Genomic DNA, 25,255 nt, shown 5'->3' on the forward strand with positions numbered 1-25,255 from the left:
GTTTACTCCTGTGTTAGACCTGTGTTACTCAGGACTACGTCCCTGGGAGGAAAGGCCCAAAACAAGACGTAAGCGACGGCATGCTGACCGGAGACACTAATTAAGCTGCACCTTAGATGAGACGTTCCCCTTGATGCACGGGGACGGATCTCAGCATGCAAATCAAGCCCTTAATTGAAACCCAGCTGAAGCCTGGCCAGATGGCACGGCGTTCGTGCGCCACCGCTCCCAACTCCAGGAGCGGCGCCTGCCTGCTGCCGCGGCCTGGAAGAGCTCTTCCCTCTCCTCAGCAAACACCGAGCGGAACGCCAGCTCGACGTCGGGGAATACGTGGAAAGATGGCGGGCCTGAGGTTCTGTCCGACCCCGAATCAGATCTCATAAACCCAGATTGTATTGGCAGTGGAACAGAGTGAGCACATCAGATGTTTGAAGGCAGGAAAGATGGTAAATAATGTTCTTTGGAGAACTTTGAATATCCCATCATCTACAGCTCATAATGTCATCAAAAGAAAATAAGAGACAGAGAGAGAGAGAGAGAGACCTCTGAGCCCAAAGGACAGAAGGCTGAAAGGTAATATTGGATGTCTGTCTGTGATTTTTGGGGCCCTCGGGGGCCAATGCAGTAAACACAGTTCACCCTGACATCCACAAATGCTGCTTAAAGCTCTATCAGACAAAGGAGGAGCCAGACCTGAACACCGTCCAGAAACTCTGCTGTTGTCTAAAATGGACCGAGACGAAGAGGAAAACTGTCCTTAGGTGAGATGAATCGAAACTACATCCTTGTCACTGAAGAGCAGAGAGACCATTCTGCCAGTAATCAGCACACAGCTCAAAAGCCTGCCTCTCTGATGGTATGGGGGTGCATAAGTTGATGATATCTTACACATCGGAACGACATCTGCTCCCGTCCAGGAGATGCCTTTTTCAGGGAAGGATATTTCATATTTCAGCAAGACAATACTAAACCACAGACTGCCTTCATTCCAACAACATGGCTTCATGGTAGAAGAGTCCAGTCTGCAGTCCAGACCTCTCAAAAATTAAAAACATTTAAAGACACATTAATCCAACAAAGAGCCAGGACTGCTGAACAGCTACAGTCCTCCATCAGACCAGAGTGGGACAATATTCCCTCCAAAACCTCCAGCAGCTACTCTCCTTAAACAGCTGCTTAAACAGAGGGAAATATGTCTCTGTCCCAACAATTTTATGCTGCCATGAAATTCAAAAATTACCTTTTATTTCATCCAGAAATGGTCCAATTTTTTTTTTTTTTAGTGTAAACATCCGATAAGTTTTTATTCCCACAGAACACGATGGCCCAAAGTCTTCGGGAACCGGGGCTGCACTTCCTGGCCACGTCGGAAGCACCTCGGCACAGAGCAAGCGAGCCAAATTACCGAAATATCCCGCATCGTCACGCAATCCAATACAACAACTGTGCAAAAAAAAAAAAAAAAGCAGCTTTCGCCTAAGCCTATCAGGCTTAACTTATTCATGCGCAGTATACAAAGAAGATGATTCAACACTATTTTTTTTTTTTTTTGTGGAAAGCTGGAGAACAGGGTGTTCTCTGAGCTGTCGCCACCTCTGGAGGAGAATGAGTTCGTCTTTTCTTTTCAGCACGCGCGGCCTTCAGTGATCGTCGGAGGAGATGAATGTGAACCGCGTCCGACGCCGACGCAAACAAGGAGGTCAGAGTGTAAAAAAAACAAAAAAGGAAAAAGCAACCAGTCGAAGCGCGAGGCGCTGAAGGTTCGACCTGCTTCTCTTGTGCTGGGTGAAACGCCGACCGCCTGACGTGTCGAGCCGGGAATGGGTCGAAGGCGCAGGTGATTTATTCGGCGAGTTCAAAGCTGGGACTGAAATGACGACTCGAGTCTTAGGCGCCGAGCAGAAACGTCACTCGAAGCCCTAAGAAATACATTCCGCCGCCTCCTACCTGCACCTTTTCTTTTTTTTTTTTTACTTCCTAGCAACAGGGAGTCTCGCGTCATTCGTACCTGTGCCGATGAAGAGCACGCTGTAAGCCCGCTGGTCCAGGGCGCTGACCCGATCCACCGCCAGCTTGGTAAAGTTGACGCCCTTGGTCAGCAGCAGGGGGCGACCCAGGGCTTTTTCCTCCATCAGTGGGTGCTTCTTGGCGAAGTTGAGCGTGGCGTCGGGCAGCTGCAGGGAGCTGTTGTAGCCGCTCTCCCGGTCCGAGTTGGTTATGCACTGCAGCGGGAAACGGGGGGGGGGTGACAGAACGGTGGAGGGTACAACGAGGAGAGGGAGAGAGAAAGGAGAAGAAGAAAGAGGAGGAAACTTTTTAGTTGGCGCTGGCACAGGTTGGCATGGCTAGTTGCCCTCAGCTCCCCTCTCTCCTTCCTTTTCTTGTTTCTCTTTTCGTCCCGGATCATTACGCCCTCAGCCTTTGGTGTCGTGCCAGCTCCTCTTCTCCCACCCCTCCCCTCTACGCTGCTCCTTATCACCCACTTCTCCTTCTCTCCCTTTTCCTCTCTCATTACTGCTCGCCCTCGTCTCACCCCGCCGACTCATTCTACCTGCTTCCCCGACACTGTCCGGAGCACTGGCCTCCGAGTTCCTTACCGATCCGGGCCGCTGGGTGGGAATGGAACCCGTGTAGCGTCCCCACCTCTGCGACGCCTCCCTGTACTCCTTGTAGGCGCCGTCGAAGACCTTTTTCACGTCCCCGATCTGGTACTGGCACACGGCCGACACGTCCACGTCTCCCCTGAAAAACGAGGACAGACAGGTCAGCGGCAAGCGGCCGGGAGGGGACCGAATCCTCTCCTGAATCCTGGCGGCAGACCACAGCGCAAGTCGAACGCACGGAAAAGCGGCGGGGCAAAACGCCCACACGCCGACAGCGTCAAAGTGAGCAGACGTGCCACAGACGGGGCATGGGCACGCGTTACACCTGCCTTACACCGCCCGTGAAAATCAATCAGCTGCTGCTGGGAAGGCATTTCGTTTAACAGTTAGGCTCGGGCCGTGCGAGCTCTTCAATTTTTTTTTTCCCCCCTCCCACCCCACATCCCATCTCAGACCCCAAGTGAGACTAAAATTACTTATTGACGTGCGACCCAGGCACGTTAAATTACACTTGTACCCATCATCTCACATTTGATTTCCGTCCTCATCCACTGGATTCGAAGTGTTCTTTTTTCTTATTTTTTTAAATTTAGCTCCAAAATTGAGTCACTGACATATTGACACAGGCAATATTTATATATATTTTAAAAAAAAAAAAAAACAAACATAGTGCTCCTGTGAGTCTGGGGAACAGGCAAAGTCAGAATTTTTCGTCTCCCCTGCTGTCATGTGCTACGCTGCGCTTTTAGGTCGCCGTGAATGGGGAAGAAAAAGTTAGTTTTCTTTTTTTTTTATGAGCTCGCACCACGTGATGAATCCAGCGAGGGGGGAGGGGGTTACTTTCTTTTTCAGTCAGCGGCGTGACGCGCGACAGGGCTGCAGATTTGACGAAGTGCACGTAAAATCCCAAAAGGCAGTGCTGACTTGAGTTAAAAATAAATAAATAAAGAGCCCATTCAGTTACAATGAGGCTCGAACTCTGAAAATCGTTTCTCATAATGTCAAACCCACTTCCTGCTCCCCTCTGACTTAACAGCCAGGGAGACTGGAGGTGATCCCCAGCGAGCCGAACAGAAAAAGGCCGTTCAGCTTTTCAGCGGCCGAGGAGAGTCAGGAACGAGGAAACAAAGCCTCTAGGCTCAAAGCTGACTCTGTTTGTGATATGATATCGCACTGAAGAACACAAAAGAGTCCCCATCAAAGGGCACCGCCTGGAGACAGAACATCTCCGACTTCCCCCCCGTCATAGCCTTCTTCTTGCGCTTTGCTGATAATTACCCCATTAATGCGTTAAGAGCTACGTACAAGACGGCTAATCTGAACACACTAAGAAACTAGTTTGTTTTGGGTTGAGATGAGATGAAAAATAAAAGAATACCTCCGAACATACAACCCCAGCGGGGAAGGACGAAACTGTTTTCCCAAAAGTCTCATAAATGTTTAAGGGACGTAATTTACTGTGGGCCAGAAATTACCAGAAAGGGGATGGAGAGGGGGGGTGATGGATTTCTGCGTCCTGAAAATAATAAAGCAGTTCAGCTGTGATGCTAAAATTGGAAGGTATAACTGTTAGGGAGAAGAAAATGATTGAAATAATGACTCTAAATCGCTCGTTTATGACCGGGGATTCTAACGTGTAGTGTTCTTTCACGCGGACCACTGAGAGCATCGATTGTCCCGTCCCGCTGCCAGGAAATGTTAGGCAGCGAGAGAACACCCCGTCCTCAAAGACGGCGCGTCTGGAAGTGGAAAAACAGGATCCGAGCGACAGTGACGAAGGTCCCATTGCGAAAAACATCAAAATGGCGGTGGTCGTGGCATGTCTGTCACTGCAGCTTGATGGGATGTGACTAATCCGCTGAGGTTGGCGACGGCTGGAGGTGAAGGAAGACAATGCGCAACAAAGCTCAAAGTGCTCAGAGATGTGTATTTACAGTGGAAGTGGCCTAAAATGGGCATGTGAGGATCCAGATTAAGATCTAGTAAAGAGAATGGAAAAAAAGGATGCCTGTGCTGATGAATCGCATCTTTTATAAAGATGTGAAGAGGAGTCCAGGTGGTCTACGGCGCTTGTGATCGGGAGCTGGAGTAGGGAGCAGGTGGAAGAGAGTCTAGAGATGTCGGAGGCATGCTCGGGGGAGAAGAGGAATGAAAGTCAGTAAAAGAGAGACAGAATATATGTGCAAGGAAGATATGTGTGACAGCAAAGCTGTATGGAGCCAAGGTATTAAAGGTGGATGAGTCTTAGTACCTGGGGTCAACCATTACAATCATCAATTGTGTTCCAGCAAAACGTAGAAACTTTTAAATTTTTAAAGGACAGAGACATAGGCGGCTCTTTGTGGCTGGGACTGTCTCAGTCTGATTAATAAACACGTCCGATTGCAGTAAGGGAAGCAAAACTCTGTACAAGGACAGGGGAGCTGAGAAGAAACCCGTTTTAACGCCGTAGGAGCTTCCTGGGAGTTCTGATCTCGTGTCTCATGGACTATAAAAGGTGTAGGCGAAAACCAACGTCACACAACCACGTGACCACAAACTGACCTCTTGATGTCTTATGGAGTATGACAGAGCTTTAAGAAGAGAGTACAGGCTGAGTGGAGTGTCAGGGGTGATTTATGACAGAAAGCTAGCTGGGAAGGCGTACAGGATGTGGTAGTCAGACCTGCTACGGTCTTGGAGCTGGCAACAGATGAAGACATTAAGGGTTTTGTTGGGAGGGACGGCGAGCGCACTGATCAAAGGAGTATGGAGCTGCTAGGTGGGAGGAAAAGGTGAAGACCGCAGAGGAGGTCCATGGATGTAGCGAAGGAAGAGAAGCACGTTAGGGGTCGTTAGGGATCCGCTGTGGCGACCCCCTAAAAAGAGCGGGCAAAAAAGAAAAAGGCAAAGCTTCAAGACATCCATTGGGATAAACCTTAGCTCCTGCCACCGTATGGCCACTACATTCTGCTGAATAACTACATCCCTTCATGGACAGAGTGGTTTGCAGGGGCCTCTTTTAGCAGGATAATGAACTCTGCCAAGGTGCAAAAACCACTTCAGGAGTGGCAACTCGAGTCATTTTTCACAGCACTTTCAATCAATGTCATGTGTGAAGTGACTGAGGCAGAGTGGAGGGTGAGGTGTAACTCGCCGATGTTACACCTCTGAGCTGGTCGCGGAGCTAAGCCGGCGGTGATGCCGGAGGGTGGCGCGCGCAGCGCCGCCGTTGCTTCGCTGGTTCAGAAAAGCCCGCTCGATTAGCTCGCGTGTGAACAGGAGCGGCCCAAAGAGGGGATCACGTCGCTCCTAAATCTCCAGGAACAGGTCCGATCCGCTGCGGGCACAACTCGTTACAGAACTTAAAGGGCCCGTCTGCTGACGGCGCCACCGCTAACCCTCGGGGTGGTCTGACGCCTTGAGGGAGGCTCTTTTTGATGTCAACGCCCTATTGTGCTCAGAATGCTGCGGCTGATCATTTTCCATTCAGGAGATTATTTTACAGAGTTTGATCTTCTACAGTAAATACATTTGCGGTGATTTAGGAGTGCATAAAATCCGTCTGACATTTAATCCCTAATAAAAAGCAATAAGCCGTACCGAAGGGGGCTCTGGTCGTATCCACTGTAAAGCTCTCATTTGTAGCCGAATTAAATTAAAGCCACCAATTAGCCAGTAAATACCTAATCACACAGAGCACATCACAGGAGACATCTTATCTGCCTTACTGGCTGACTGGTCATTGCATTCGCAGAGTCTAGGCTCTGACATGCTGCCAAGTGACAGCAGAAGGCTGACGTGGTGATTAACTGGAACTGGTACCAACAGCGACGCCTCTCTCGTTTGTGCGCGGCGGCCACCGCTGTGACTCACCACTGGGCGTGGAAGATGCCGTAGAAGGTGGTGCCCCGCCAGTCCTGGCCCGGCAGGGTGAAGACGGCCCGCAGGTTGTTGAAGGCGACGTGGCGTTCCGGGAGAGAGCACTCCAGCCGGGCTTTCAGGAAGGTGGTCCACTTCTTCTGCAGGGTCCTGGTACCGCCCAGGTCCCCCTGAAAGAAGACAAGATGGGACGGGATCGGATCAGCGTCTCTGTCGGACTTCTGGACCTTTTCCAGCGTGTGCTTCAGTTCGTTTGAGAGCTGGAATGTTGCTGATGTAGGAAAAAAAATCCCTCTAACCTTTAGCAAAGAGTCGAGTGTTTATTGACACACACACACACATACAGGCAACACTGTGCTTCTTCAGCCATATTACTGACATTATCATTGGCCATGTGGGCAAATCATCAGTAATATTGTCAAATTAAACAAGATAAATTGTACTTTCTGTGAAAACGCAGTGTGAATGCTGATTACTGAATGCTGCAGAAATTTACTGAAGAAACTGAAACTAAGCTGTTAAAGCTTAAAAAAAAAAAAAAACCCCACAAACTTTAATCTAAAAAAGCAAAACACTAGCTAACTGATAAAGTATTACAAGGCTAGTTAAAAGCTAAAAGTAGCAATTAGTAGCTAGAAGCTAAAAGAAACAAAAGGCTAGCTTAAAGTTTAAAACAGCAAAACACAAGAGAAAAGCTGCCAAATGTTAGAAAAAAGACAAAACTACCAAGAAAAGCTAGAGTAGAAAAAGGGTAGCTAAAACATAAAAGTAGCAACAGGCTAGCTAAAAGCTAAAGGTAGCAATTAGTAGCTAGAAGCTAAAAGAAACAAAATGCTAGCTAAAAGTTTAAAATAGCAAAAGACTGGACAAAGGCAGCAAAATGTTGGAAAAAAGCTAAACTTAGAAAAAAAAGCTAGAGTAGAAAAGGGGTAGCTAAAACGCAAAAGTAGCAAAAGGCTAGCTAAAAGCTAAAAGTAGCATAAGAAGACAAGAATAGAGCAAGTATGCTGAAGAAGAAATGTTTCTGAAGGAACTGAAGAGATCTCAATGTATTTCCTATGGGGACAATATTTGTAAATAAAGTGAAATATTTTTTTTAATTACAAAATTTCCAAAAACCTAAAGTCAGAGCGCCGATCTCCTGAACTTGCTATGACAGACGAATGGCTAAAACAGGACAAAGCATGCAGAAGCAGCAGGCAGTAAGAAGGACATAAAAACCCTACAAACAATAAAAATAGTGAAACTACAGTCCTAATGCTGAGTCAGCATTCAGATTATTGGGGTGCATTCACAGCAGCCCTGTTTAGTCCGCTTTAATCGAACTCTAGTTCGTTTGCCTAGAAAGTCTGGTTCGTTTGGGGAGGTGTGAATGCACAATCCAACTCTGATGCGGACCAAAAAAAGCAAACTCTGATCCGCCTAAAAACCTCGGTTTTGGTTTGGTTGAAGTGAACTCCGGCGCTGTTCGAATCCATATGTGAACGCAAGCGGACCGGAGACTTCTCCAAAAGCAGGAAGTGGACTACAGCACAGGGCCTTATGGGTAAATACAACCAAAAAACAGGAGCGTTTCTACCACTGGAGGGAGAAATGGCTCAAAGTCAGAACAGAAATCCTAAAACTGCTAAAATTTGACGCCACTCCATTTTTGTTTCCTTTTCCAGAAGAAGGAAGTTGCGCTCAGTGTCTTCTTCAGAGGTTTTGTGTCGTTTCCTTCAGTAATTCTTAGTGCAGCACCACCACAAGCGGGGGGGGGGGTTGGCAGGTTGCTGAAAGGGTTTAACTCGATCGAACCGAGTCTACCGGACTATCAGGTGTGAATACAGCCTTAATTATTGTAATGGAGACTGAACTAAGCAGGGTTAAAAACAAGCAACAAGTGCACGATTGAAACACGTTACTATGGCCAAAAGTACCTTACAGTCCTTAACCTCATTAAAATGACATCCTAAATAAATGACAGGTTTTAATTTGTTCTTAGACAATAAAGACACTAAAAGTCACAGATTTACCACCGCAAACTGCTGAACCAAACCCGGCATGGGGTAAGTCCTTTTGGTCCTTGTCTGCTGAAGCTAGTCATATTTCACACACACCACATCTAACCGGCCTCACCTTCACCCCTTAAATGAAATATATAATCATCTTTATGCTCACTCTTTATCTGTTCCCTAATAAATTTGCTTCAATGTGCCCTTGCTAAACGAACTGTTGTAAAAAGGCTCTCGGGTTCATTTAGACTCCGATGTGTTCAAGCTTGAGATGAAAGATAAAGAGAAAAATAATGAAATCCAATTATGCAATGAAACGTAGGCGCCTCCTTGGAAGTGCCTTATTCAGCCGCTTCGTCTCGCTCCTGCCGCCGCCTGCTGGGAAAGGTGAAAGTGGTCACCGCAACGCAACGCAGGCTGTTGGAGCGCATCTGTCGGCGCAAATACTTCAAGCGGGCGTTAAAGGACCCCTAATTACACACAAGCACAACAAAAGCAGCTCTTCTGATGGGCGGGCCCTAACGACCCAATCGGCTGTCCTAATGAGGCCATTTATTTAGCAAATTAATAATTAATTACCAGATACATCTATGTCACCGGCACTGTCTCCACGTGACACGACGCCGGGGAATAAGCAAAACGAGCCAAGCTTGTGTCGTCGTCCTTGCCGCTGCGCGTCGAAACGAATCAGAGAGCGGCTCGACGGGAACCATTTCCTCGCCTTCCGTTCCAGTTTTGACACGAACTCCGCACGGAGTTGCGAGGGTCTCCGACGTTTTTGACGTAGCTGTCTTCCTGATTTAAGTATATTTCAGTTTACGTGGCTGGTATCGTAATATTAAACCAAGCGCCCCTACTTCCCTCTTGGAAACGGACACCCAGCTTACAGAAGAAAGACTCCATCGCAGTGTCACGTGACGTTTCTTTGACGCATAAAATAGGTAACTACAGCTAAACACGTTAAAGAATCGCAAAATACGACACCTCTAAAACACCACGTGTCAAATTCAGGGCCCGCGGGCCAGATCCGGGTCTTGGTAGCATTTTATCTGGCCCCCAAGATAACATTTAAATTTTATTAGCTCTGGCCACTCCAGTCTGTGACAGATCGGGTCTCTGTTGCATCTCGCGCCAGTTCCTTTGAAACCAAGAAAATGACGTTTTCATTCCTCAGTAATCTTTGTTTTTGACGTGGAAAGGTCACCAGAGGTGGGACCGAACAAACTCTTTTTGATAAATTCGCAGTCAAGAGACGATATCGGACTTTTGCTGATGGACTTTTAGTTGCACAAGAAATGTGTCTTTAAATGGTTGATCTATATTTCTTCATTTAATTAAGTATGTCTGTTCTAAACTCTATATAATGTGTAACTGGGAACAGGCGTTTGATATTTCTGTATGAATGATTTGACATATTACATCTATTTAGGTAAGCTTTTTAATAAATATAGATTGCGATCAGCCCTCAGCTAGGTCCAAATTTTCAATTTTGGCCCCCTGGTGTAAGGGAGTTTGACAGCACTGCTCTAAAAAACAGCTGGATAGTATTTTTTTTTCTATTTTACCAAGGACAATGTTTGTTTACATGGAAGGGGCGGAGCTTCAAACTTGTAATGGAACCAACTAGTGGGAAATGTTTGTCCAAATCCAGCTTTAATGTCTGAGTTCTCATTGAAGGTCTCCATATATATATATATATATATATATATATATGTTTGGTTTATGTCTTTAGCGCACCTGCTCCTCATTCCAGTAATCACCCCTTCCTGTTTAAGTCGTCCCGGTTTGTATCTGAGTCTTCCCTTTCTCGCAGTCCCGCCAAACAGTTCCTTTTATTAAAGGTTTCCAGTCAACCGCGTCGGCACGTTTCTGGCTCCAGCTCAACACGACAGCCTCCACTGCGATGGATTGGCGCATACATTTTCCTCTACTCTGCCGGTTGCTTGCTCACGTCACCTGCCGAAGAAGCCCGAAGCAGTTAGCGAACACCGCATCGCGCTATTAGGCCCCTCAGGAGCACCTGCCAACACAGCTGGAGGAAGCAGAAGGCAGCTGTGCACAAAAGCCCAATTTTACAGTGGAATCTGCATTAGCCCGGAGACTGACGGCTGTTCAAAATCCGTGCTGATAAGCTCCACGGCAGGAGCGTGGTTCCGGTTCTCATCTGGCGGGTTACCTTGCAGACGCGGGCCACCCTGGCCACCGTGAGCTCCGTGTCGCAGTCCAGCTCCAGCGCCCGCTCGCTGAAGAAGAAGTAGATCTTGTCGTCATCCCCGTCTTTGCTGCCGCCGCTCTCCCGCACCAGGGCCGAGCCCACGAAGTCCGGCTCTGCACACACACACACACAGACTGAAATCCGAAGGTGTGTTTTTACGCAGCTGGTTAAGACATAGATCACAAGTGAACAAAGAGACGACCTCGGCCCGCAGGACAGAATTACACCTCTATCTCCTTCTCACCTCTCCGTCCGCTTTCTTTCATCAGCCTCCTTCGCGTCAACCTCCTCCCCGACCATTTCTCACCTTCTTTCTCTCCGCTGCTCACTAATATCGATCCATTTTTCTTTTTTTTTGGGGGGGGTTTCCCACTTCCTCCCTTCCTCATGGCTGTTGCTTTTGAAATATCCCTCTGCCCGTGCCTCATTAGGTTTCAGAAGTTCCTTTTTTTTACAAAGGCAGTCAAACAGTTTTAAAACTTGAACTACTTGGGGATTCTAAATTCATTTTTGTGCATAAAGTAGTTTATTTATTTTTTTCTTCTCCCCATTTGTAATCTCAAGGATGTCCTGCCGCTGCAGACAGACTGGTCTTTTCAGTATAAAAGCCGTCAAGGAATGCCATAACTCTCCACAGAAACCCAAAGCAGCTGAATGCTTTTAGGCTGGTCAGAAACTGCTTAAAATGAGGCGAGCTCGGCTTCATCGCAGGTCCGGTTTTAAAGAAAAGCTCTGCATCTGCATGAATAATAAACAGCCATATCGGCCGAAACCTCTCACTCTCATCTGTATGCTGCTCCTGCCTCCACATCGTCTCCCTACTCCACTCACCTCTCCTTCTATCTTTTCATCACCGGCCCTAATGTCTCGTCTTTCATCACCCATGACTTCATCCTCTTCTCTCCCCTTCACATCTTCCGAGTGGCTCCCTCACCCCCCTTCCTCCAAAAGATAACAATTCTTCACCTTATCTGAGGCATAAATATATACACCTAAACACACGGTTTAGAATTAGCTGCAAGCTAGCTTGCTGCCAGCTACAGTTTTGAGCTAGCGGATGCTGCTACTGCTATCACAACCATGTATGTCAATGGTTCTCATTACACATATCACCTCCGAAAAGTCTGAACTCTCTCCAAGTAGAACCATTGTAACAGACACAGCAGAGCAGTAGTAGCTGCTAGCTTACGTTCATAAGTCACACAGCTAAAGGAGCATACTGGCCAAACCCCAACCTTAACTCTGGTTGAAGGGTGACGTTAAGGATGGGATGGTTCCATGGATTCATTGCTGAGAACACTACCACAAACACTGTTGAGTATGTTCCCTGGTAGCCCCTAATGTTCCCCGTACCTACACTGGAATTCAGTATTTTTTTCATTTCTATTACAAGACATCTGGAGGTGGAGCCAAGCATCTTTCATTATTAACCCTGGGAGAACATAGGTTCTGGGAAACATAGGTACCAAGGAACATAGGTACCAAGGAACATAGGTACCAAGGAACATAGGTACAGAGGAACATAGGTACCAAGGAACATATGTACCGAGGAACATAGGTACTGAGGACCATAGGTACCGAGGAACATAGGTACCAAGGAACATAGGTACTGAGGACCATAGGTACTGAGGAACATAGGTACCAAGGAACATAGGTACCAAGGAACATAGGTACCAAGGAACATAGGTACTGAGAAACATAGGTACCAAGGAACATAGGTACCGGGGACTATAGGTAAGTTTGTTTTTTTATTTGTATGCTTTGATATTCTTATATTTTAACCCAAACACATCTTTGAGAAGTTAAAATTTTTTCTCTATTTGGGTCATGACTTGTCATTAAGGGGTGATGGTGGATCCCAAAAGCCAGATCGGTTAAGAACCACTGCACTAGAACACTGGTTCATGGTCGTCCACTTCAGGTTCCACAGAATTATCCAAATATCCTCCATTTCACTTCCCGTTGTCTCCATTTGGAGCCAAGCTTGTAATTCGTTTGGAAAACAGATCTTTTTTTGTGCTTTCTCGTTACAGTTCAACTTTAAGTGTAATTAGCTGGTCGTTCTTTTAGGACCACCAGTCGACTGTAGAAAGGGGCGTTATAATACCTTGCAAGTCTCCAACCTTTTGTTCTAAAATTCACACTCGGTGCCATTCCTCACGTCTAACGTTGTTCAGTCCATCAAAAGTAAAAGCGTGTCTCATATTTGTAACTTTTGTGCTAAAGTCTATTTAAAAAAAATTGCAGATTTTGCAACACATTCGACAGGTTTCAGACCGTGGAGGTAAACGGTAAAAAGCAGAGATTTTTGGCACTATTTGGCGCTCGCTTCACCCCTCCCTGCTCGTTCTCGTTCCCCACGTCCCGTTTTCTACTTACCATTGAGCCAGGCGGGCAAGTACTCGCTCTTCATGCTGTAGTGCTGCTGGCCCAGGTTCCTCAGGATGACTGGCTCCGTACCCAGGAAGTTGTTGAGCGTCGCAGAGTACAGCTCCTTATCTGTTTGGAGTGCAGGCTTTAGATTAATTCTTTTTTTCTTTTAGACACAATTACAGAAGCCTATGATGAGAGAAGGCTGCTGGTTCGGCGGGGGAAGACGCGATAAAAAAAGGTCCTGTAGGCTCAGTAAAGCTGTCCGCCACGAAAGCGAACGTGGCGTGAAAAGTTAAAAATCGGACCTCTGGGCTCTCGTTTCTCCAGGCTACAAAACCGATGAGACTTCCTGCGAGAGCGGTTTGTAGAGATTTGCCGTTTTTTTTTTTCATTCCAAAGCTGCATGTTAATAATGCAGCTTTGGAACGTTAATAATACATGTAGAAACGACAGAATGGCTGTCTTTCCTAGCTGCAGCTGATGAAAAGGGGGGATTTATTTCTTGATTTCCTTTTTTGGCATTATATACTGTTTTTTTTTCTTAGTTGTCCGAGGAGAAGCGACGCCGACTCACCCCTTTGACCCTTGGTACTCCTTTGCTTTCATTTCCAAGAGTTCTGTTAAAATCCATCCAGTGGTTCACGAGCTATTTTGCTAACAGACAACAATTACAGTCCTGCTCACCATTATTGGCACCCATGAAGTTTAAGTACATATAATGGGATATTTACTGAAGGAAATTCATCAAGTGAAACAACATTTTATTGCTGATAGCTTGTGCTTGATGCAAAACAGCAAATGATCCAAAACATTTAAAAAGATAAACATTATGAGGAAAACAAAGAAAAACATAATTTTTACCATGCCAATGGTATTGGCACCCTTTGCTGCAAATCAATATGAAAACCCAATTTGGCTCACCTGTTGCAAATCACACATAAAGATCACTTGTGATGGACTGCCTCCACACATATGACATGAATTAACCAATGAATGATCATGAAGATATTCACTCAGCTATGCAAATCATGAAGGGGTGCCAATAATGGTGAGCAGGACTGTAAAGCCAAAGCTTTGAGCAAAGCTGTGCAATGTGTACTATCATAGCTTATCATACCAAACTACAGCTCAACATCTGTAAAAAAATGGCCGAGTTGGACCCTTTTTTTTGGGGGTGGTTTCAATAATCAGTCGGTTCTGGAGCCCATCTTGAACTGACTTGAAACAGTTGTCGATGTACATCCAGTGATTCCTCTCTGAGAGTGTTAGTACAACAAATCCAGTGGGACTGTGGGAACAGTTAGTCTAAGTTGGGGATGACTCTCAGCTACGACCACACCAACTTGTAGCTCAGTGTGGCTAAAATTGGCTGTTTTATTGCCATTCTTGTGTGTGTGTTTTTTAAGGTTGCTCAGCTGGGGCAGCCATCTTCGAGACACACTTTTGCCCTTTTTTCGGCGGGCAGTAGATCGAGACTTTTGTACAGTGCTGCGTACAAATATTTATACTCACCCACGATGAGACCGGTGTGCCCCTTGGCGGGGTCGTAGGGACACTTGCCTTTCCCGTCGTCCAGAGCAGCGGGGTTGAGGGTGAAGTCGTCGACTTTCTGCCCACACAGAGGGAGGACGAGGAACACAGGTGGTTCATGGTCAGCTGGTGTTATGACCCACATGACGGAGCCGTTTGTTTATTACAAGAGCCCTCCCCCCCACTACGTTGTCCAATCGCATCAGTGTAACATGCAGATGCACACACACACACATAAACACAAAAGCGACCCTCATGTGTGCTCCACTCGCCCCCAGGTCCCATGTGTCAGGTTGACACCTGTCAGCACTGACTCGCCATGACTCCATCCACACACACACACACACACACACACACATGCATGCACCAATACTTACAATGTAGGTGCATTTGGGCTGGAAGGCGTAGGTGCCGCAGGTGTAGAGGTGCGTGTGGTTGTAGCTCTGCAGGAAGCGAATGTAGTTGAAGCACTCGGTCTGAGAGGGGACAAGAAAGGAGCCGTTAGGACGATGACGTCCAGGTCCGAAAGACTCACCTGGACGTGCTGAGAGCTCAGAGACTTAGCTGGAGTTGGTTTAAACGCGTCAAAATGGAGGCTAAACGAAGCAAAGCAGAAGCTAAAAATGAAAAAAGCTTGCAAAATAGACGCTAAAGCTAAAATTAGCAAAACGGTATTTTAATTAGCAGAACAAATGCTAAATTAAATAAAGCAGTAGCTAAAACTATAAAAAAAACAGATGCTAATATTAGCAAAACCTTGGCTAAAAAAAGCAAAATATACAAAAGCTAAAAAAACAACAAAATAGTTGAAATGACCAAAACTGTAGTTCAAAGCTAAAAAGAACAGAATGGTAGCTAAATGCTAAACATAAAAAAGGTAGTTAAAAGTTAAAAATAACAAAATGTTGGATAGAAGATAAATAGAGCAAATTGTTAGCTAAAGGTTAAAAGAAGCAAAGCCCTTGCTAAAAGCTAAATGAGCAAAACAGTAGCTAGAAACGAAGCGAAAAAGGCTAGCTAAAAGTAGCAAAAGAATGGCTAAAAGATGAAAGTAGTAAAATAATGGTTTAAAGCTAAAAGCATTCAAAGGGTAGCTAAAGCTAAAAGTAGCAGAATGGTAGCTAGAAGTCGCAGAACAGTAATTAAAAGCAGCAAAACAAAATCTAAAATAAATGAAACAGTAGCTAAAATTATAAAAAGAGATGCTAATGTTAGCTCAACCTTGGCTAAAAATAGCAAAACATTCTAATGCTAAAACTCAGCAAAATAAATGAGCAAAACTGTAGTTAAAAGTAGCAAAATAATAGCTAAAAGTGACAAAAGAATGGCTAAAGGATGAAAGTCACAAAAGGATGGGTTGAAGCTAATAGCACTGATCGATTAGCTAAAAGCTAAAAGTAGCACAAAAAGACAAAAATAAAACAAGTCTCCTGAAGCAGATTTCGAAGAAAACAACTATTCTAAAGGAATTAATGAAACCTTGATGTATTTCTACGGGTAAAATATTTGTAAATAAAGTTTTAAAGTTTTAAAAATGTGAAAATTACAAAAAGCAAACATAGCACTCATCTCCTGGATTGGATAGAAATAAAACAGCATAAAGAAGTAGTTAGATTGCAAAAAACGTAAAGAAAAAAAAAACAATAAACAAGGATTTTAAAGGAACTGAAGAAACTTCCATTTATTTCTATGGGGGATTTTATTGTACGTAATTAAAGGTAAATAGTATAAAAGGTACAACACCCAAAAGTTATACCATGTTATTCCAGACTGAGCTGAACGTTTCCATGTAAGAATGGTTGAATTATCACAAAGCATGGTGGGAAAAAACCAAAAACAATAAACAAGTAAACAACAGCTGAAGAGTCACTTTGTTCCCATATCAGCCGAAGCAGCTGTTCGCCATCTTTAAGCCTGACTGAACCCTTAAAGACAGCTGGATCATTTTTTTTTTTTTCTTTTTTTTTTTTTATGTTCCAGCCAGAGCCGGCCAAGGCTTTCTGTGCCTTATTGATCGCATCGCTTATAGCGGACGAGGCCGCGATGAATTATCGAAACGCTCAGACGCGAACAGGAAGCGCAGGCAGAGAAAAATTAACAGGATAATTTTTTCGGCGCTTCATGAGGAGTGTCCTTCGACGTCTGCGTGCCGAAATGAAGAGTTGAGGCTCAGACGCGTACTTAATACTACCACACTTCAACATTGTGTACAAATACTAGTAAACACACAGTACTGTGCGCCGTGTTTACGGTCACATTGTTCAGAAAGGTATATTTTATCACAGCCTGTCCTCCATTCCGAAGTTTGAGTACGTATCAACTTTTAGCCACAAGTCCTTTTAAACTCGCTTCATGTGCAGTTTTTGTTTTTCCCTCCACTGTGCCGAAGTGGTGCCCTCTTCCTGCTGAAAAAGCCACACCAAAAACAAAACTTAAAAAAAAAAAAAGCTGACCGTCGTGCACTTAGAGCCGAAGCCCTCTGCGGGGCTTCCCATAAAATATTAACCGTGGATGTCTTGCAAGCGAAGCAGATGGAGGCTAGAGTGCAGAGTTGGCCGGAGTCCGCTTACTGTCTGCGTTCCCTGATTCTTGTTTTTTTTTTTTTTNTGCTCTATATTTCTAGCAAGTTAAAAGTGTGATCGCTCATCAAAAGTCCAAACAACGTGAAAAGTAGAACTTTTTTTTTTTTTTTTTTCTGGGGGGGGGGGATATCTGGGAGATCCTAACCCTCCATTTTGTGTCGCCTGCTGCCATGGAAGCCTGAGCTGTCTCTGGTGTGTTTGTTTCTTTTGTTTGTCCCTCTGTTAGCAAAATATCTTGTGAACCAGTGCGTGGCTTTTAACAGAACTCTCGGCGAGCTACGCTTGGATGTACGTCCACCGCCGTACAACTCTTGGAGACCACCCAACTGAAGATGGCCACCGCAGCTAATCACTCTTAGCAAACCTGAATGAATCCTTCCATGGATTTTAATGAAACTCCCAGATATTAATTGTTGAACGAACATCTACAACTGATTAGGTTTTGGAGTCAACCCAGTTAAAGATGGACACCGCTGCTAACTCAATACAGCAAAAACAAGAACGGCTGCAACACAGTCAATCAGACAGATATTGAGCTCAGATTTGGTGTGGTAGTAGCTGAGAGTCATCCACAACACGTATCCTGAGTGCTAACCCATTGCTTTATTCCAGATTAAAGTATGTCCTGAAGAGTAAAACATCCTTAGGAAAAACACAACATGTTGCATTTTTTTGTACAGTTTACAGCTTCATATTAATGATGGAGAACTGCCCAACACAAGAGAAAAATCTGAACTCACGTTTGATATTAAAGCTACAACTTTTGTTGTTGTTTTTGATGAAACTCTCTTGGTTTTAAACTTCCCAAACAACATTAATCTGGAACAATGCCTGTGTGATTTGTAATTTTGGACTTAAAAACATTTAGTTGTCTTTTGACTGTATTGTCCCCAAAACCTCCCTGACCATTGGTTATTGGTTTTTGTTTTTATTTAAATGTTTTTGTTTTTGTTTCGGACTGAGGTTTACGATGTGTTTTTTGTGTTGCCGGACACCGAAAGCTGCCAATCCCAACCCGATCCGGTCTGAATGATGCCCCTCTCTGCGTGCTAATGTAACGACTGGAAGGTTTCCAGCTTGGAGACCCCCGCCCCCCGCTCCCAAAAAACAAAAGACAGCTAAGAAGAATTGAGAAATGTCGTGAGCTACTCCTCCCTGTTGCACTGTAAAACAAAAGTGGGCCACCTACAGAGGTGTGTGTGTGTGTGTGTGTGTGTGTGTGAGCTGAGATCAATGTACCTGGTTGTTCTTCCCTTTGGCGACGCACTCCCTCTTCTTATCCTGGGGGGCCGGCCAGTCGATCTGTGGGAAAAGGACAGAGACGAATGTTAGGCACCGCGGGAGGCCTTTCACCCATTAGTACCACGTCTCCATGTGTAGGAAAACATGTTGCCAAGGGAGGAAGGGGCGGCGGGAATAAAATAAAATACTTGGTAATGAGACGAACTTGGAGACAAATCACAATAAAAGGAAGGAGAACATCATGGGCATCGACAGTAGCTGCCGTCGCTAAGGCAACAGGAAGCAGTCGGCAATTTTCTCTTGCTCCATGAAAGCCTACGCGCGTTTTGAGCCGATAAATGTGCGGAGAACTAGACGTTAATGCGAAGGAGCCGTCCACACTCCTGCCCAGCTCGCGTTGAGGTACACGGCTCCGTTTACGCCTGCGGGCTGGACACGGCGAAAGGGTCCCAGTGAAGGGACACGACCCCTGGTTTTTACGGCCCCACTGTCTTCGAGGGTCGAAGACGGAGCCGGAGAAGCGTGTCGCCGTGTACTTCTGAGACACGGGGTGGTAAAAAACAAACAAAAAAAGGAATGAAACGCACTCTTTTCCATGGTTGAACTTTGGCCACCGGTCCGAAACATCCACCATGTGTTTCCCTTAGATGTTTCCACACCGTTAAAAAATAATTATGATGGCCATTACGGGCGGCAGGCTGCTGCAAATTCTGATTTTACTTCTGCTGGATGCAAACCAACTGCAGTCGGACAACGGGCCGGCTTGAATATCATCAAATAGTCAATAAAAATGCACTTTAAAACAAAGACGGTCATTAAACGACACAGCGACGACGGCTCCTAATGGGCTTGAAAAGAGCATAAAACCAGATTGGCTCGCCGCTTCTGAGCAGAGCTCCATACATTTTATAAACACGGAAGACGGTTTGTAGGAAATCCACTAACTTCCCTCCTGTTCCCAGAGTCTACATTTCAATTTCAGGGAGTTTGTCTCCTGATGGAGCCATAACTATCAGAGGTAATAACTACATGAATCATTAGGATCTCTGGGCGTGAAACATCACCTGTCGGTTCTGCGTCTTTTAACTCGTGCGATTAGGCTTTTAATGGCGGGCCGGCTGAAATGAAGCCATTTCTACCCCTAATTGCACATCCACGGTTCTTTTAATCACCCACAAAATGTTTCGCCCTACGTTTTTCTGATCGCACGTCAGGCGTTTTTTCCACCGTGCGGTGGTGGTCTCGGCCACGAAGGAGGTTGGGAGTGCGGGATGACCGCCGGCGTACAAACACGCAGTGACCAAAAGCAATGTGGCCCGCTGAACATCCCGCCCAGCATTAACGGTGAGCAGCAACTTTAAGGCGGCACAAATGTGTGTTTGGACACACCTCGGGAGTGTGCCTGTCATGGAAGCGAGTCGAGCTAAAATGAAACACAAACGTTTACGTTGGTAATTGGGGCTCTTCCATGGCCACCAGACCTTTTTATCTCCGATGGCACAAGGCCATTAGCGTTCCTCTAAAAACAGACATCAAGTTGGTTCGAGACGAACCTCCTGGGAATCCAAACGCAGGAATACAGCATCTACATCTGAGCTAATGCGAATGAAAACTCCGGGTCAAGACGTAACAATCGATTCCGAAAGGCTCCGTTTAACCCTAACACGTGGCCTTCGGGTCAAATTGACCCCGAAGTTACGAGGGCTTCCCTACCTTAAAAAGGCTGAAACATGGAAGCACCGAGCACATTCAGGCGAAACCCAGTCCCAAGCTTGGCTAAACAGCGCGGAAGACACATCCGGTAAAAAGAAAAGAAAGAAAGAAAAAGGAAAACATCCCCGGAGAATATCCAGGGAAGGAAGACAGTGATGAAAGTAATGAAGACAAACAGTGGGCGAGACAGCGGCAGAGGGAATAAGAGAGGAGCAGTTAAAGGGAAGGGAAGGAGGGAAACACACGGGAAGAACTATTTCCTCGTTCGTGCTCAGTCATTTTTTCTGTTGGCTCCTTCCATCTATACCGCACGCTGGGGGCTGACAACAGGTGGCCTTATCATTAGTGTGAGACCCATAACCCTCACTCAAACAGCCAGTGGCTGGGTGGTGTGTCGCAGTGTGTCACAGTGTGTGTGTGTGCATCTAATAACTTCTCATTACAGCGGTAAATCAGATAGAAATCCCCAAGCCGCCGCGGGCTGCTCACTACACCTTCATTGCACGGCGGTTGTAACTGTATTGATTGCAACAAAGACCAATTATTGAGAGGGCAAAGCAAAGCCCGGGCGAGTCTCTGAGGGGTTTAGCGTCTCCGTATGTGCAGGAGTGTGTGCCGCGGGTCAAGTCAAGGGTATTAATGCAGACAAACAGGTCCCCCCCTCCAGAGTGCTTCCAAGAGAAAAAACAAGAAACACACATTAAAACATGGACAAAACTACACTGCGTGGTTTCAAAACTGAGATTAATGTTGGATATGTTTGTGTTCGGCGGAAGTATAAACACTGGCTGCGCACGCAAACATTCAGATTTATCGAAAATGCTGCCGTTGTGTTTACCGGAGACTGAAACATTCAAATATACAACATGTGGAATACATCTGCTCATAAGGTCGTGAATAAATTAATAACTAGAAGCACTCCCAAGAGGGCAAACCTTAGTGGCCATAAGTTCACTGTCCGCTTGGAATCCTTTAAAAAAAAATTAAAAATCCCCGAATCCGGACTGGATCGCCACCAAAAATCAAACCACTCTGTACTGTGTTGGACGTTTCCCGAAAACTTCATGAATTTTTTGTTCGTAACTTTTTAACCCTCCCGAAGCCCCCAAAAGAGACAAAGACAAGAAGAAAGGCAGAGAAGCCCTTGGAAGTTCGGGTCAATTTGACCCGAAGGCTACAGGATTGTTAAGTAATCTCGTTCACAGACAGACAGACAAACAAAACAAAACAAAAAAAACGCTAACGAAAAACATAACCTCCTTGGTTAAAAATAGTGACCAAATTGGCCGTGGAGTTATATACTTTTCATTTATTTTCAGAAACGTGGTTAAAAATTTTATCAATGCCCTTTGTTCTTTTAGAAAATTAGCATAACTGAAACGCAGGTGGCTAACATGTCGAGCGTCAGCACTTTCACTCTGTTTTTTTTTTTTGCTAATATTAGCTCATGGGCTTTAATACTCAGCACTATTAAAGGGCTACGTTACCACGTTAATTAATGCTAATTCCACGGCATTATGGTGTAATCTGGTGGGAAACACTTGCAAGATTATGCTAGCTGCTAATCCCCTGGAGCTAAAAATAAGTCTTTAAAGTCGCCACTTTAGCTGACAACACATACGTATGGTGTTATGTTGGTGGAAAAAAAGAAAAAGTTTACCACTGTGGTTTTTTGTTTCTTTTTATCACATAAAAAACAATGTTTTAAAGCTTTACTTGTTAATACAAAAAGCTATTTCTGCACTAAAAAAACAAAACCAAAAAAAAAAAACCTCCATAGCTCTTAGCTAACGACAACAATTATGCATTTTTTTAAAACCTTTTAGAAAGGACATTTGGAAGGAATCTTTTTTTTTTTCAGTTCGTACACTGTTAGCTTTTTAATGCTTGATGAAAGAAAAGAAAAAGGAAGATCCATCTGGTGAGGCTGCATTAACATTTTTATTAGGCTGGTTTATTGTCAGCTGCAATGTGTTTTTGTGTGTGTGTATGTGTGTGCGTTCTCAGATGCTCTGAAATGCAAAAGAGACAATAGAAAAGTCACTATTAGCTTATTCTGGAAGTTAATAGGGAGCACGAAAAGCGAGACACTTGCAGGGATGTTTTTATGTTTCCTGTCCTCCTTTTCAAAGACGAGACTCTGTGATGTCGCCGTGCTTTCCATCATAGGCGGCCCTAATTGAAATTGGAACGAGCGTTTATCTCGGCATGCGACGAAGCTGTGAGGAAGATGCGTTTTGTTCGGGAGCCGCTCATCACAAAGCCCGCAGTTGATAAACGCCGCGTTATCATTTAATTCGCAGCAGTTCGACAATTTCAGAGAGCACGGAATTTGCAGCGCCAGTTGGTCGATGGCTGGTTCTTGTGTGCTCGTAGCAATGTTTCGATCCCGCTCGGTGGCCAAGACGTGTGCATTTGTGTTCGTGTATGCGTGTGCTACCTGTGGACGAAGCTGTCGGCTGATATCGTTGGGGTCCAGGGCGAGCAGGGCCTCTCGCGCCCCGACGTACAGAACCTTCTCGTGGTCAGACAGGGTCAGCATGCTGTAGTTGAACACTCCCGGGACGCTGAACCTCGCCATGCTGTCCAGGACATCTGGGGAAAGACACGTAGATCACGCAGTTTATGTCTCCGCCATATTTCACACAACACTATCCAACGTTAAAGTGCTTTCCCAAAGAGTCCCCTTCCTGTGGACGTCCTCCCTATTGCAATTTTTTCAACCTGCAGCAACTTGTTGACGCTCAGACAACCTGTTGACAAGGTTTAAGGCTGCTGGCATAAACACCGCTTTCAGTAGTTCCTGTTGCTCACTATCACTGCAGCGGTAAACGCTTCAATAAACCACAAGGTTTAGCAGCTCGCGAGGGAGTTAAACAACTGGCAGCTAAGACACCAGATATTTCTTTTGGGAGGTGGACAACAAAAAACAAAGAAACAAGCAAAAACAACTTGGACCGTATGTTTCCCAGGTGTCAGGTATCCCACAGACACTTGACACCTGGGAAAGAAGTGACCTCTCAACAACAAATGATGACACTCAGAGGAATCATTGGCGTTGGGAAGTCCTTTCACCTTTATTTTCAGTTTGATGGCACAAAAAATAAATATTGTATTTTGGTGAAGTTATACTGTCAAATCCATGATTACTTCTCATACTCAAACAGGTTTAGACCTTAAATCTTACTGGACATTTCAAAACAATTCCAGCCTTCCCGTGAAAAAAGGAAACAAAGTAGTACTTAATAGCAGGAATGCTTCCCATTGTTCTCCTAACTGAGTACTCCGAAACTGCTGGAACCAATGAGCCCATGCAGAGTCACGTCATCCCATGTTTACCCCACATGCTGTACAGGAAGCTTCTTTTGTTAAGTTTATCCCGATACTCTATGAATCTTGGTAAAAGCAATAAACTTGCCCCTAAAGTCATCAGAATTATTGGCTCCGCAATAGGATGTAGAAACCATGGGGGGGGATTCAGCTGTTTAAAAGACAAAGGATCAGAACAGTACGCTGCTGCTGCTTATGAAATACCATAGTGAGGTCTGATAAGACAATTAAACTTGACTACTACTAAGAAATATAATGAGTAAAAAGGGCCCAGTGGCTCAGCCCTCTACACACTTTCTCGCTCTCCGGGAGGTTCTTGGCTCCACGTCACCTACGAAACTTTCGTCCAGCGATGAATTGTCTTTTAGATGCAAGTCCGATTCAAGTTCGGGCCTCTGAGTGACCCCTGACTGCCTCCATCCCACTCCGTCCCACCGAGGGCGGGACGATGTCCTCACGCCAGGAGGTTTAATGTTCCGTGGACTCCCAGTCCTGACTCGAGCCTTTAGTCTCTAAGTGCTGAGCGGCGGTCCCACTCAGATATCTGCGTCACGATAAAACGCACAACCCACCGTGTGCGCTAACGCTATGTCAAATGGCTGTCCATCATGACGAAATGAACAGCTCACCTCTGCACAAACTCCAATCTTTTTTTTCAATCATTTAAAGAGTTCCTTTTCGAGGATCTTATTTAGTCTCTGCCTCTAACTGGACCCTGTCCTCTCATGACTCTAACTGTAGAGTTATTGATCGGACTCAGAAATGCAGCACTTGAACCCACAAACACAAAAAACGACAGCACTGACTTGCCATTGCTCCGAACAGGAGTGGGTTCACAGTCAAGCACAGGATTCATTGAGCCTCTTTATAACATAACAATATGACTGACTGAGCCAGCTGCCGGCTACCTGTAATGTCCTCTGTGGAACAAATACAACCATTCTTACCCAGAAGGTAGATTAACGATGTTCATACTAAACAGAACTGAGCCCAACACAGAGTCATGTGTGTAGAAATTCAGATTTACAGTTTCAATATTTAATAGCTTGAAAGGGAAACAGGAAAAAAAAAAAATTAACTAGTGCAAACCTGCGATCCGAATGATAATCTGGATCAGCACCATTGTTTTTTGGGACAACCCCAACATTTCCTGAAGATTTCCTCCAAATTTGTTCTTTAGTTTTTACCTGATCTTTGCTAACAGACAGACAAACAAACCAACGAACACAACCGGAAACAGAACCTCCTTGGTTGAGGAAACAAAAGGGTCACATGTAGGAGAAAAGAGAGGAGGTTTTAACAAAGGGTTACCTGTGACCTTTGACCCAATGAAACATGCATCATCTTTGACCCATGAGGTGTCCAGCTGTGCAGTTTGACATTCCTCTATTACACTGTTGCAGAGATAGAGCACTAGGTCAGCTGTGATGTTGACCTTTCACCCCGTCACCTTGAAATCAACAGTGATCACCCGTGACCCATGAAAAACAGCCGCTACCGAAAACATAACTTCCTTGGCGGAGGTAAAACTGGACAAACCCCAGATGAAACACCGAAACTGAGTAATTTATTTAAGAGAGTAATCCTGATTGATTGTATCAAATGTTTTTTGTTAATTAAAGGAACGCAGCTCCAACGTCCACCGTGGAGCTTCCCAGTTCCAGTTTTCTTGAACGTACGTCAATATGCCTCCAAAAAACCGGCTTCCCAGAAGCCAGAGTCCCAGTCCTCTGAGGAAAAGTCGAAATTTGAACGTCACAGCTTATTGTAATCAAACATAAAGCCAAAACAGAAGTGAAGTAAGTGTATACA

The 25,255-nt window shown here is 45.2% G+C and overlaps 1 protein-coding gene across 1 annotated transcript in view; it reads right to left on the reverse strand.

The window, feature by feature from the left end:
- The window catches only part of sema4c (sema domain, immunoglobulin domain (Ig), transmembrane domain (TM) and short cytoplasmic domain, (semaphorin) 4C), a 104,241-nt gene that overhangs the window by 6,495 nt on the left and 72,491 nt on the right, over window positions 1–25,255 (reverse strand). Inside the window, exons 4-12 of the mRNA XM_017414642.3 lie at window positions 22,554–22,708; window positions 18,398–18,460; window positions 14,954–15,052; window positions 14,559–14,655; window positions 13,053–13,172; window positions 10,635–10,786; window positions 6,459–6,634; window positions 2,598–2,742; window positions 2,009–2,222 (exon numbers count right to left, since the gene is read on the reverse strand). Coding sequence (XP_017270131.1) covers window positions 2,009–2,222; window positions 2,598–2,742; window positions 6,459–6,634; window positions 10,635–10,786; window positions 13,053–13,172; window positions 14,559–14,655; window positions 14,954–15,052; window positions 18,398–18,460; window positions 22,554–22,708 — 1,221 coding nt within the window. The remainder of the gene's footprint in view (window positions 1–2,008; window positions 2,223–2,597; window positions 2,743–6,458; window positions 6,635–10,634; window positions 10,787–13,052; window positions 13,173–14,558; window positions 14,656–14,953; window positions 15,053–18,397; window positions 18,461–22,553; window positions 22,709–25,255) is intronic.

Source organism: Kryptolebias marmoratus, linkage group LG1 (assembly GCF_001649575.2).
Source record: "Kryptolebias marmoratus isolate JLee-2015 linkage group LG1, ASM164957v2, whole genome shotgun sequence".
Taxonomy (NCBI): domain Eukaryota; kingdom Metazoa; phylum Chordata; class Actinopteri; order Cyprinodontiformes; family Rivulidae; genus Kryptolebias; species Kryptolebias marmoratus.